This window comes from Pseudopodoces humilis, chromosome 3 (genome assembly GCF_049639895.1).
Source record: "Pseudopodoces humilis isolate 2021_Gansu_Grassland_sample_001 chromosome 3, ASM4963989v1, whole genome shotgun sequence".
NCBI classification, from domain to species: Eukaryota; Metazoa; Chordata; class Aves; order Passeriformes; family Paridae; genus Pseudopodoces; species Pseudopodoces humilis.
In genome coordinates, this window is record NC_142202.1 from 89,188,241 (window position 1) to 89,201,664 (window position 13,424).

Genomic DNA, 13,424 nt, shown 5'->3' on the forward strand with positions numbered 1-13,424 from the left:
ACATACAGGTGTCTAAACTCTGATTATGTTCTCTTCCAAGTATCAAAACCAGCTCTCTAAATTTAGTGTCAATGTACAAATTAGGAAGCTGATTTCCCTCAGCTCATCATATAGAGGAGACAGACAGACTCCTCCAGAGGATAATTTTGATCGTAAGAGCTCCAACTTAATTACCATTCCAATATAGCTAAAAAGAAAATACAAAAAACTTTTGCTTTGCAATCTTTTTATTAAGACAATACATAGAAAAGTGATCACAAAAGAGGATAAAAATATCTTTTTGAAGAAAACCAAAAAAGGTAAGTCAGACAAAAATTACCAAATAATTGTGAAGACAGTTTCACTTCCCATCCTTAAACACACCCTATAAAACAGCTTCCTAAGGCAGTAAGAATAAATACTGGATGCAATTACAACTTTAATATTAATCTTTCATTTTTTTTAGCCTACTCAGAGCACTAAATGCTTCTGTCTTCCAGGTGGTGAAGTGCATATTCCTCAATATAGGGAAAAATCCAGCTAGAGAAGGGAAAGAATGAAAGAAAGAAAAAAATAACACAAATAACACAGCTGCTTAGTCTTCAGTGAAGTATGCTTCCAGTCCTTCCAGTTCTGTATCAGCTTTTGCATTTGAAGAAGTGGGAGTAGAACTTGAATTTATGCTTTCCTGACTATTATTTTTTTGTTGAACATTTCCCAAGTTACTGGATTCCTTCTTCACTTCTCTACCACCACTTAACAGCTTCTGACTCTCTGTGAAGTACTGATTAGGATGATTCAAAGAAAACCCAATGTCATCAACCTGCACATAAAAGGAAAGGAACACCAAGTTATTACACTTATATCTAAAAATCATCTTTTTCATATTCAAGAACAGATTAATTAACAATTAAGTTCCAATTTTGTTGGAACGAGACAGTGTTATTTCCCTGTCTTAACATAATAAAGAAAAATACTACCCCAAAACATCTAAAAACACAAAAGTAAAAAAAAAATCTCTTTAGAGATGTAGGACTATTGAACCTACACCTTAAAACTAGAATAAGGTGCAGCACATTTGTATTACTACTTTTTACTTAGCAGGTGCATTCTTTCAGCTCTGGAATTATTGGATAAATGAACATTCAATCAATACTTATCAAGTATTTCAAATCAACAAAGCTTTCAGCTTTAAAAGGAAGCTATTCTGATATATAGACAGACCAGAGTTATAACTTTTGTATTTCTTTTGGGAGGCTCAGAAGTTGGAAATGCTTACTTCAGAAAGTGCTTCCACCTCCTATTCAAGGCAATCTGCACCTTTCATCTGCCTGTCAGTTCATGTGACTTCTAGGAACATTTTTTTTAAATACTGCTTTTAAAATACATTGGAAGACTTGCTAAACATGGGGAAGAACACACCGTGGAAGACTAAGAGTCATATACCTGTAAATTTCTGCTCCCACTACATTCCTTTTTTCCCTGAAAGGAGGGGCCAATTCAGGCATAAGTAACTTTGCACACACATAGATTCTCCTGAGGACATCCTGGGGCTAATTTAATATGCCAAACCCCATCAATTTAAATTTCAGCCACTTGTGAATAATCATAAAGCAGAGGATCAGTGTGTGCTCTAAATAGAACCCTGATTAAATGCATTACCACTGCCTAGCTTAGCTCCATTAGAAAACAGTGACATGGATAACAAAATCTAATTCAGACTGTAGTGAGTGACCTTGCTTGAAAAACCTTAAAAGTAAATAACAGTCCTAGCACTCTAATTTAGTACTCAAAGGCATAATGAAAAAAAAAAACCCAAAAATTTAACCCAAAGTCATCACTGATTTTGATTTTAGTCTTATCTGGATGATTTTCATCCAGCCAGCTTTCATCCATGCTCCTATTTTCATTACACCAGAAATAAATTACTTCTTTACAGAAAAGAGGCTTAAAAAGAAGTGATATAGTGAAAAACTGGCTTTCCTTTTAGAAGATCTTAATGAGCTCTGGTTCTTTTAACCTTAAAATCTTAGTTCTCTTCAGACCAATTTAAGAGTCACTTTGTAACTCTTAATTTTATTCTAAACTCTTCTCTCCCTAACAGTCTGGAATAAGCTGTAGAAGCAGATCATTGTATGAATGGAGCCTAAAACTGTGTTTTCAGAGGTGATTGATGGTATTTGTGAGTTCCAATTTGAGGGTTTTTAAAAGCTATTTACAGGTTGTTAGTTAAAACTGTATGATTCCATGTACCATTTTTTCCTTTTCAAATTTGAATTCTCCTTAAATAAAACTCTATCAGATGAAGCTTAAATAACTCTTACTTAAAAGAATTGCACCCATTCAAACCATCAACTTTTTGTGAGAGCCTTAAAAGAGAAAGGGCAAGATTTTTTCACTATCTTAATTTGTGATACAGTGATATAGAAAGAATTCTGTTCTCTGTAATTTTCAACAGGGTTCAGTAATCATTTCTCTGAATAAAAATATTCTGCTCTGGCTGGATTCACAAGAAATTTGAACACAAAAATGGAAGTATTTTTTTCATTAGACTGCTCACACAACTTTACACAAGTTTTACAATGTTTTTAAGTAATATAGACCAAAGCACATTAATTTTAAAAGCCTCATCATTAACTTAGCTGTAAGTTAGCTGAGACTTACAACAGGCAATAGAGGAAGTAGATTTCTCTAACAGTTTTGCCAATTCACACAATTTTTTGAAAATCCAGAAATAATAATTTTGAAGCCATAACATCTTTGGGTTTTAACCAAGAACTTTTAAAATGACAGCTGATAATGCTACAGCTGATATTACAGAAAAATCACGTGGAGCAATCATGGTGCAACAGCTTTCCTTTTGCACACTTATTGAAGAGTTAACAAACTGCATATGTGTATCTTAGCTCCTGCCTGAAGACAATGCACTGGACCACACAAATTATGTCTGCTTTTGTTCTGTGGCTGTGAAAAAGTGAAACCAAAGCTCAGGAGAGGAGCACTGAAGTTAATAATCCCAGGTTACACAGAATACACAGAGCATCAGCTTTTTTTCTTAGCCCATGCTATTTGAACCGGTAGCACTGAAGTGCAAGGACACAACCCCCATCACCCACCCCCCAAAAAATGTTTCTAATCATTCTCACTCTAGTCCAGCTGCATGTATTAGCACAGTCTTGGTGCTAAGCACTAGACTACTGAAGCTGACCCTGTGAACTTAGAGAAATAAAATCTTTAACAAGTCTCTGTTACAAAGTCATTCACAGACAACCTTTCTCACATACACCATAACTTTTAAGAATTGAGGCAACACCAACAGCTCTTCCCAACACTTATCAAACACTTTCTTGGCAAAATTTTTACATAATTTAAGTTACAATTCTCCATGTGAGCAAGTCCATTACTTCTACGAAAATTTTACTTAAGATTGTTCCCCCGCTCAGAGAAACAATCAAAGTTATGCTGATTCTTCTGAAATTTCCTTCACTGAAAGGTGATATACAGGAAAGCAAAGGTTTGACTGAAAGTAAAGGTAACCAGCTCCAGAGACACATAGAAAAAAATTAAAAATTAATAAAGCATATAGCTGTAGAATAGAAAAATCAGTCCAAGCAGGCTGGTAACAAGTTGAGCAGCTAAATGCTGTAAAAAAAATAGCCATCATAAGCATGTGCCATTCAAACTACAGTGTCCGTGTATTCGGTTTTCTCTCACTGAAACAATATAAATAGCAAAGCAGAAAGATTGTGAGTGTAAGCAGCAAAGACAGATATTTATATTACCACAAAATTGATAAAAAACAATGCTTTTCTGGAATTTCCTATAGAAGAATGGAAAGACAGCTTTCCTAAAATGCACAGTACTGATTTGTCTTTTGATGAATATTGACCTCGGGGTCTATAGTCATCTTGAGAAAATATTATTTCTACTGACATGAGCTTACACAGAGCAAGTGCTACCTAAATTTTAAATTGCATGTTATTTTGAATTTCCTTCCAGACTGTTAGACTTGTTTTCACATTTTCTAAGATCATAAAACAAAGTGTTCCTCTCAAAATACAGCTGCCAGAAGAACACTAGACACAGGCTCAGGGTACACCTTTGCTATACATTCATACATATGACTGCTGGAAATATGTGAAGACATACAGCTCCTCGTAAATCAGTTGTGAAAACTGGTAAGAACAGGAAAGTCAGTGGTAAATGCCTCTGGGTGGGCCATCTAATGCTCATCCATATTTGTGAAGAGAGCTAAGCTGTAAGAAGAGCTGTGCTTCACTGGGGTTGTTTTTGATGACAAGGATTCTTGAACCAGTGCTAAAGCTGCTTCTTTGAATCAAGAAATCACACAGGAGATGGAAGTGTGACCATTTTTTGATTTAAAAGTTTTTGGAGAAAGTTTTAAAATAACTTTGCTTACAATTAAGCAAATGGGAAAGCTCTGCGAAAGCTCATCTTGATTTAAAAAAATAATTGCATGACTACAAATGTGAAAAAATACCAAATAAAAATTAACAAAAGGAACCATGCAGATGCTGGGAGATTAAATTAAGAGGTTTTAGATACTTTATTTTTTAAGATGTATCTAAACACATCAAACTTGCTCAATGTATTAAAGCCTAGAGATTTGATTAAAAGCAGGATACTGAAAAAGCTATATGACTTGAAATATATAAGATTCAACAATATTGACCTTTTCAGGAAGACAATATAATATTTTACTACATCTAGTAATGTTGAGGGTATTCATAACATCAACATATAAATGCAGAAAATTACAAAAGAATATTTGAAATTACTGAAAAGAAAACTAGCAAGGCAAAACAGCTAATGATGGATGGCCAAACTGAAAACAGTCTCTGGGCTTCATTCATGATTTCCAAGGTCTTCCTCAAGGCAAAGTGGGTGATAAGAGCTGAACAAAGAATAGTAGCTACTCACATCATGTGTCAACTCATAGTACTTCTGACAGGCCAGTTGGTAATGCATGCCCTTCACCAGCTCCAGGACCTATGTGGGGGCAGAGAAATGTGACAGATTCACAAGTAACTCATTGATACTTTCAACAAGGTATTCCATGACAGCCTTGCACAACAGCTCATGGACATTTGCAGCACATGACACCTTGTGAATCCTATTAATAAATGACAGTTTAAAATGCCCTGGCTAGGTTAAAAAGAAGATAAAACCACAAGAAGGTATACCTGACCCTTAAAATGTAATTTCAATATTCTTAACTTCAAGAATAAGTTGAATCTATATTTTGGTAATATAGTTGTGACAGTTATTGTCAAACTATCATATTGCAACATCTCTTCCATAATTGCTGACATAAATCTAGCAATTCAAGTGGTTGAAGCATGAAGCAATCAAGGACACGATTTGTATTTTTATTTTCCACATTACCAGTTCATGCAGATGCACAGTAAAATACTACTGTGTTCCCGTAAAGAAAATTTAATGCAAATCTTTTAGATAAGTATCTGTGAGAGGGGAATGCTTTTACCTCAATCAGATTTGTTCTTTTTGAAATGAAGCTATTTCTAGTCAAGCTCAGCAGAATATGTGAGTGAATAGGTTGTTTTGAACATGTATTAGGAAAATCATGCCATCTTTTGTAAATACAATTTGCTTTCCAATTCTACTTCAGGTAATCTCTTCTGTGCTGCACAAAGTCCCATTCTTATCACCAGAATGCAATGCTGGTTGAAATATTTTAAAGTTTCATTACCTCCTCCCTCCTTTATATAATCAAAATGTATGCTCTCTCTGCTTATCAAACAGAGAAAATTGCTGGAATTAAGAGATAGCCTCAGTGGAAGGAAAAATAGTTTTCAAGAAATGTTAATTTCAAGCCATTTCCCAAGGTTGACCTTTGTGTCAAACACAGCAATATACAGCTTAAATCCCTGCTGTACTCATTATCGGATGCTGCCTCGTATTTATTGACAGATATATAAATAAATTACATTTGCTGAATGGATAAAAACAGCAACACACTGCCAGGAAAGTACTTAGCCCCATTATTTCTCTGTAATAGCCCAACTGATTACATTTCTATCCCTCTTGCCACCTCCTGTTAAACCTTCTGTAAAACAGAAAGGCCAAGGCCAGCTAGGCAATGAAGTGATATAAAAATACATACATTTCCATTTCTTTTCTCCTCTCTCCTTGAAATTGACTGAAAAAATTAGTAGTTAAGAATTGAAAAAACTCATCTATTCCAAATAATTTCATATTGCCTTACATTTGCTTGTTTGTTCCTTACAATATAATCTACCATACAAAAGAGCCATATCTATTTTAAAGAAAATGCTAACCACGTTATAGGTATATACTTTATTAAAAAGTATTTCTTGCCTAATACGGAGCAATTATCAGAAGACCTATTTGTCCACTGGTTAGTTAAAAGAAAATATACACAATATTCTGTAGCATTCAGACCTGTCTAACCTGAATGTTCCAGTTGAAATAAGTCAGCTAATTCAACCTAGTTTATAAATACTTAAGGTTTTCTCAAGATTCTTCTTTATTTAATCAAGATTACATGTAAAAAATTATATAAATGAAAAGTTTTCTAAATTTAGGTGTAAATACATTTTAAATCTCAGAACCTTAAGTGAGCAAACAAACTCAGGGATGGAAAAATTCTTAGTATAAACCCCAAGAGATTAAAAAAGTTAGTGTATATATATAAGTTTCAACTGGCCACATCATGGAAGACCAGGTTCACCTTCTGCGTATATGAAAGGGAGGGGGAATAAGGGGCATATTTAACATATTTAAAGATTAATAGCTTTAGTACATTAACTTGCTATATCAGGGAAGAAGTTGCTAAGAAGAAACAGAAAAGGTTAAACAAGGCAATAGAATGGAGCCCAACTAGAAAGGAGTCCTCTCTGTAAGAGAAACTAACAATCCTTTATTAAAATGAAACAGATTTACCATCCCTAATAAATATTATCTTTTCACCTACATTTGTGTCCATAATGAAAGCAAGCTTGCAGCTGTTTTTCCCCAGTATTTCCCTGAAACAGACCTCCACTCAAAGCTTAATTCACAACAGCATTCTTTTGCCTCTATATATATTAAGCCATTTACACTGCATTGCTTTATTTTGTAAGTAGAGGTACATACTCAAGGACTTATCCTGTTTGTCATTATGTGCCTTTTTCTTCACTGCCATCTGCAACTTGCTTTTCTGATGTAGCTCTACTGACTGCTAATGAGGCTGAGATGATGTTTGGCAGATGTATGCAGCCACCTGATTTTTTTACAGATCCTCAGCACTCAAAGTAAAGATGTTGCATAGCAGGATAGTTGGGGTTCTATAATTATCTACTGTTATTTTCAACTTACTCAAAGTGAGTTTGGGTTTTTTACATTGCAGAATTAACTTATCATGAAAATCTTTTTACTACAGACTCAGTTATGTACAATTAATTTTTACCTTTTCCTGGAAAATTTCTTTAGCTGCAAGGGAAAATATTTTTATGGACAGCAATAATCTAAAACTTTTTAAACATTAGATCAACAGGGTGAGTGTTGGGGGTATTTTTCACTGTGGTGGTCTTGTGGTGGGGTTTTTTTGCAGGTTTGGCAGTTTTTTGTTCAGTGTTTTGATGGCATTTTTTTTCATCCATAGAAACATGTATCTATCTCACAAGGCTAGGCACAGACTGGCTTATTTATTTCCATCTGTCTGAAGCATCTTCAACCCACCAAAACACTAAATCTGTTGAAGAATATTAGACAAAGTTCAGTAAGTGACTTAATCAAAACCTTTAATTTAACCCAGTTAGAAGGAAAAAAGAGTTTTTTAAATTAAGAGAAAAATTCTACTAGAAAGAACAAGCCTTCTTCTGAAGTTATCTGCTGTTCATCGACATGGGTATTTTTCCCTAAAGAAATTTATTACTCATAGAGAAGCAGAAATAACTAGTCTAAACTCTCTGTTTCTCCTGTTTGTAGAACCAGAAATTTTCACTACTTTTTGCTTTTGGTATTGTTATTGACATGATTTTGAAAAAAGGTAATTTCTACAAGAAAACTTTCTGAAAAAAATAATAGATATTTTGAAATAATTCAAAGCCTATAACTTCTAACTCCCTATATGTAAGATGTGCAGACAACACATTACAGTGCATTTAGTACAGCATCACAACAGGTGTATTTATCACATAATTATAAAATGGTTTGTGTTGAAAGGGACCTAAAAGATCATCTAGTTCAAACCCACCTGCCATGGATGGGGAAACCTTTCACTAAACCAGATTGCTCAATGTCCCATCCAATCTGGCTTTGAACACTTTCAGGGACAGAACATCTACAAAGCCTTTGGACAACATGTTGCAGTGACTCACCACCCTCACAGTAAAGACTTTCTTCCTTTTATCTAATCTAAACCTCCCTCTCTTCCAGCTTGAAGTCATTCCCCCTTGTCCTGTCATTATATGCACTTGTTCAATGTCTCATATGAAAAAACGTATCTTAATATATACTTTAATCTTTATATTCTTCAAATTAATTAGCTATTATCAAACCTGATTTCATTAAGATTTTACCTCATCAGCAGTATACCAGAAAGAGAGAAATGAAAAATTATATACTATAAATTCAAATGCTATACATATTTACACATTCACACATTAGATGCTCAGCTAATGCTTCTTTCTCCAAGCAGGTTCTTTTGTTTTGTTGGTTTTTTTTAAGCTACTATCACAAATATAGGCTAACCTAAGGAAAATATGAAATTAATACAAGTTAAATAATTCAGTTCTTGGAATAAACATCAGGATTAGCTCTCTGCTTTAAGCACTACGATAACTAGGCAAGACCTGTAAGTCACCTGCTGCATTATTTTGAGACAATTACTTCAGCAGATACAATCCTAGACAAGACACAGCCTCAGAAAATCTAGACTGAAATAAGAGATTGGATCCAAATACTTCATAGTGAGCAGATTCACATGTTCAAATGCTTTGATCACTTTTTTCATTACTGACAGTACTACAAAATGAATGCAATGAAAGCAGTCTAATGCTCAGACCAACAACTGAAGTTACATGCGGTGTTGCAGTATTTGCTCTGTACCATCATCACAAGGTCCAGCTTTCCCTTTTCACACCCAGTCTTGTGAAAAAGCCCTTTAGGATGGATTTTTTTACTACCAGACAGCAGCCAAATGCTTTATCTGTACTGGAAAAACTCAGAAACTCTTATAAACTTTAAAGGAAAGGGTGCATGCATGTTAAGAGTATGGACACCCCCAGAAACAAAAGAGAACAACACTAGAAAACTGAGCATCTTGGGTAAAAAGACCACAACCCCATTGTGGCTCACACGATATCCATGAGGAACAAGCTTCCACGACAAGGAAGGGCCTTGTTTATGGGTTTGGAGGGAAGACGTGAGCACTCTAAAACAAAGGACGAAAATCCCAGTGGGGGACCAATTCATCAGTGCATAGCTAAATTCAAAACTGATGTTTGAAAAATTATGCATCATTCCCAGAATTTTGGAACAGAGCAAGGAACAAGCATAAGAGGTCCTGAGCTCCAGAAAAAACAAACCATTTATTGAAATACATAGCTAAAAGCTCAAGCTCCAAACCATTCATTAAAAATAGGTGTCTAACAGTTTATAAGGGAGCTCTCACTGGACCTGGAGTTAAAAGGAAGTCTAAGAGTCAAAGGGTTTGGTTTGAGTGAATGCCAGTCTTGAGACCAAGCTACTGGAAATGTAGTTACATGAGCCCATTGAATGATTGAGCTCCATCCACCCCTAATATTTATTCACAGAGCTAAAGGAAAACAAACATTTCTGATACTTAGCAACTGTCATCAACATCAGAGAAGACTCCTAAAAGCCACTGTCTGGACTGAAGGATCCTGAACTGTTATTAGTCACACAAACATTACTGGACCATAAAAATGGAGCAAAAAGGAAGGGTAGCAATAATGACAACTTGGAGACAGATGGGAACTTTTATTTTATTTTTTTATTTTTCTTCCTCTTCTCTTACTGGCTATCTGAAAGACTGTCTGATTTAAGAGATTAATTTCTGAGAACCCAGGCACAGCCAACCTTTTATTTTACATTATTTTATTTTAATTAGAGGTTTCACATGGACAATATATGATTTTGTGGGTTTTTTTCTTTAACACTAGCAGTGGACACTGAAGAGCCCTTTACCCTAATTGCACTTAAACAACACTAAAGTCACAGACAGGACAACATCCATTTCTGGACAAAAAAGATGTTGATGGAGACAATTTTTCTTAGTCACTTTTGATAAGAAAATGTAAGACTTCTATTCTAGTAAATACAAATTCTACTTTACAAAAAAAAAACCCAAGAAACCAAAACCCTAAACACATACACACACAAAAATAAAATCATAATTCACATTAAATAAGGAACTACATTACATATGAAGATACTGTCTTACTGTGCAAATTCACTGAAGAAATAACCTGTACTAAATCCTACCCACACATACAGCAAGGCATCTAAGCCAGTAAATCCTCACCAATCTTTCCAATGATTAGCGGGATAAAAATTCCAGACCAGCATCAATTCTTGCTGTATGTATAAGGAAAAATAGCCAAAGGAAGTATCTCTAGGGCCTGTCAGATATATAGATGCTTCTTGATATGAACCAGAAGAAAACAGGGGGAAAAAAAAAGAAAAAGAAAAAACATTCCTAGGAAAAAGTACAAGTATTTCAGGAATTTGTGAAGAATTACTATAGTGAACAATGAACTCTCTAAAACAATTATCTTTTAATTTGTATCTTAATTAATCCTTCCAAAGGAGACTGCTTTGAATGGAACTCTTCTGTTCTTTTCCATCTAGTACAACAGTTTGTTAATGCGTGACAAGCAATGGTGACATTCCATATGAACTGAAGACTACAGTTGAAAGCAGCTTTTTCCTATGGACCTACACACAACTGTTTGGTCTCAGCTTAAACCTCACCAGTACATTTCTTCCAATGAAAATGATGAAAACCTCTCACTGCCTTAAGCTCTTGCTAGAGCAAGCAGTGGAACTCCAAGTTCTTCAGGACACATCTCCAAGTTCCAATTCCTACATTGTTTTTGCTATGTAAGATAGATTTTCAATTTAAGCCTACAGTTTTTAAAAGACGATAAAAATTTCTGCTTAATTTCATTAGGTGTTTCATGTGCTTTTGCTGTTCAGAGGAAGTTAGCACAACAGATAATGAGGAATGTTTGGGTTTTAGAAATTTATTACAGCGAAGAATTACATTTGAGTACTGACTACATAGCAGTCATCCGCAAGTCACTGCAAGAGTAAAAATAAATTCTCTAAAACACTGCCAGATTCATTTAAACGTCTTTTAATCACAGTGCAGCAAAATAAAGTATAAAAAAATTCTGGATTGTATCCACTATTGTAATAAACCTACTCATAATATTAAACAATAAATAATCATCACATCAGTGGGAACACTGCAGCCAGAAAGCCAAAATTCAGGTCTAAGCCTTTTATAAGAAGAGATATTTCACAATACATACTGACAAATTGCATATGGCATTCCTACACAAACAGAAAGTAAAACTGAAAAGCAATACCTTGTTAATGAAAGTGTCAAGCAAAATATGCCTTACCTGACTTATTCCACTGGGAGGGATCTTGTATGACTGCAGCTTTTGCTTCAGTAGCTCAGGATCACTGTGGCGGAATGGGCACCCTGACAGTAAAAAATAAGCAAGCTCACAAACAAGGCTGTTTACTCAGGAGTTAGTGCAGTAAGGCACTCAAGAGACCAGCTAAGCTGTTCCTAATTGTCTAACAGCTTATTAATAGGAAAGTTAATTACCCATGTGTACAATTGCTTTTTTTTTTTTTTCCTCTTTAAATAATTACTCTACTGCAGAGTTATCAGTGCACCACAGGCTCAAGAGTCACATAAAACATCACACCATAAACAGGCCACAGTTCCTATTCACTGACAGGAAAAGAGTTTAAATTAGTTCCTTTTCAATAACGACACTGTTGGTATATTTAATAGCTGTGGAAAAAAAACCCAAGAAAATAAAAGGAATGAGAGACAACTGGTCTTTAAAAGCATAGTCCATTGTAAAAATATAACTTTATAAGTACCTTAGAAAATTCCACCTAAGTAGTGTTGTTTTTTTGTCCTAGAGTGAGTTCTGAGACACAATTGAATTAATGACTTAGTATTAGCATAATAACAGTGAAGCAAGTGCAGATTTTCCATGTTTAGTCATACAGCTGTGGGAGCTTTTAAAATACCTAAGCAAACTTCAGACTTCCTGTACAACTGAATTCATAACTCAGAACACCTTGAATTGGTCATTTCTTAAAGCATCTGCACATTTAAAGTCTCCTTGAACTGCATGACACAACGTACATAAAACTTGCAGTTACCAAGTCTGATCTAAAGATAACAGTTCAAGACCACTACTGTCTGGAGATTAAATACACAATTTAAGAGACCACAGGAATAACTTCTCTAGCCAAGGGATTCTGCTGTTTGTAAATGCTTGGGATTTTTCCCCTTAAGGAACTCACCATGATAATCCCCTTGACTTGGTGGATTGGACATGATAATCTTCATGCAGCTGTATGGGGTATAATCAGTCCTCTTTCCTTCTTTCCCATAGCTGTGACGAATGCTGTAAGCATATCCTTTGTCAAACTGAAAAAAAACCAGAAGAATAAATTCTTACATATTGGGTCAGTAATTCTACCTTCTCTGCAAATAGAAATATGGAATAACAAAATAAATTTTCCAAACATACTCAAACTGAGGAAAATAAAAACACAGTTGCTCACTGCTAGCTTTGGGTTTTATATTACACAAACTTGCATTTGTACATATACATGCTTTACAGACACAAGTCAAGAGAAGTATGTAACTGCACTGATTTAAGGTCTCTTCAGCTAATTCTGTAATGGCTTTAAAGATAAGATGACATAAAGATCAAAATTTTGGACCCCACAATATCAGTAAATGGAGAAATGTGGTAATTTAAAATCTTTCACAAGTGTCCACAAATTGATTGCCTGATCAGTTCAAAAAAACCCGGACATACAGATTTCTTTACTCTGGTTCATGTTCTTGTCCTCCCAAAGTATAATGCTACACCTATTCGTTTCTTCAGCACTGAAGTTCAATTCTTCAGATTCTAAAATGAAGTATACTTTGCTTGAATAGAAAATATTTTCTCTTTTGTCTACCAGTAGACTACCAACTCCTCCAATAAAATGAAATCTTCCGAAGTATATAGATGTAATCAAACATTTGTCTTTACAGCCGAGCACAAAGCTGTCAATGTATCATTTTAGGTAAGACCTGTGGAAACCATTCAATTAGATGAGTTCATGTCATTTTTTATGTGGTAAAAGGTGACATAAAATCTGTAGAGAAATCAGATTACTTAATATACAGA

General features: G+C 34.7%; 1 protein-coding gene across 1 annotated transcript in view; it reads right to left on the reverse strand.

The window, feature by feature from the left end:
- Positions 1-209: 209 nt before the first annotated feature.
- Positions 210-13,424, reverse strand: part of PRIM2 (DNA primase subunit 2) — a 91,706-nt gene continuing 78,491 nt past the window's right edge. The window contains exons 10-13 of the mRNA XM_005518120.3: positions 12,544-12,670; positions 11,616-11,698; positions 4,921-4,989; positions 210-802 (exon numbers count right to left, since the gene is read on the reverse strand). Of these exons, the coding sequence (XP_005518177.1) occupies positions 575-802; positions 4,921-4,989; positions 11,616-11,698; positions 12,544-12,670 (507 nt within the window). The 3' untranslated portion in view covers positions 210-574. The remainder of the gene's footprint in view (positions 803-4,920; positions 4,990-11,615; positions 11,699-12,543; positions 12,671-13,424) is intronic.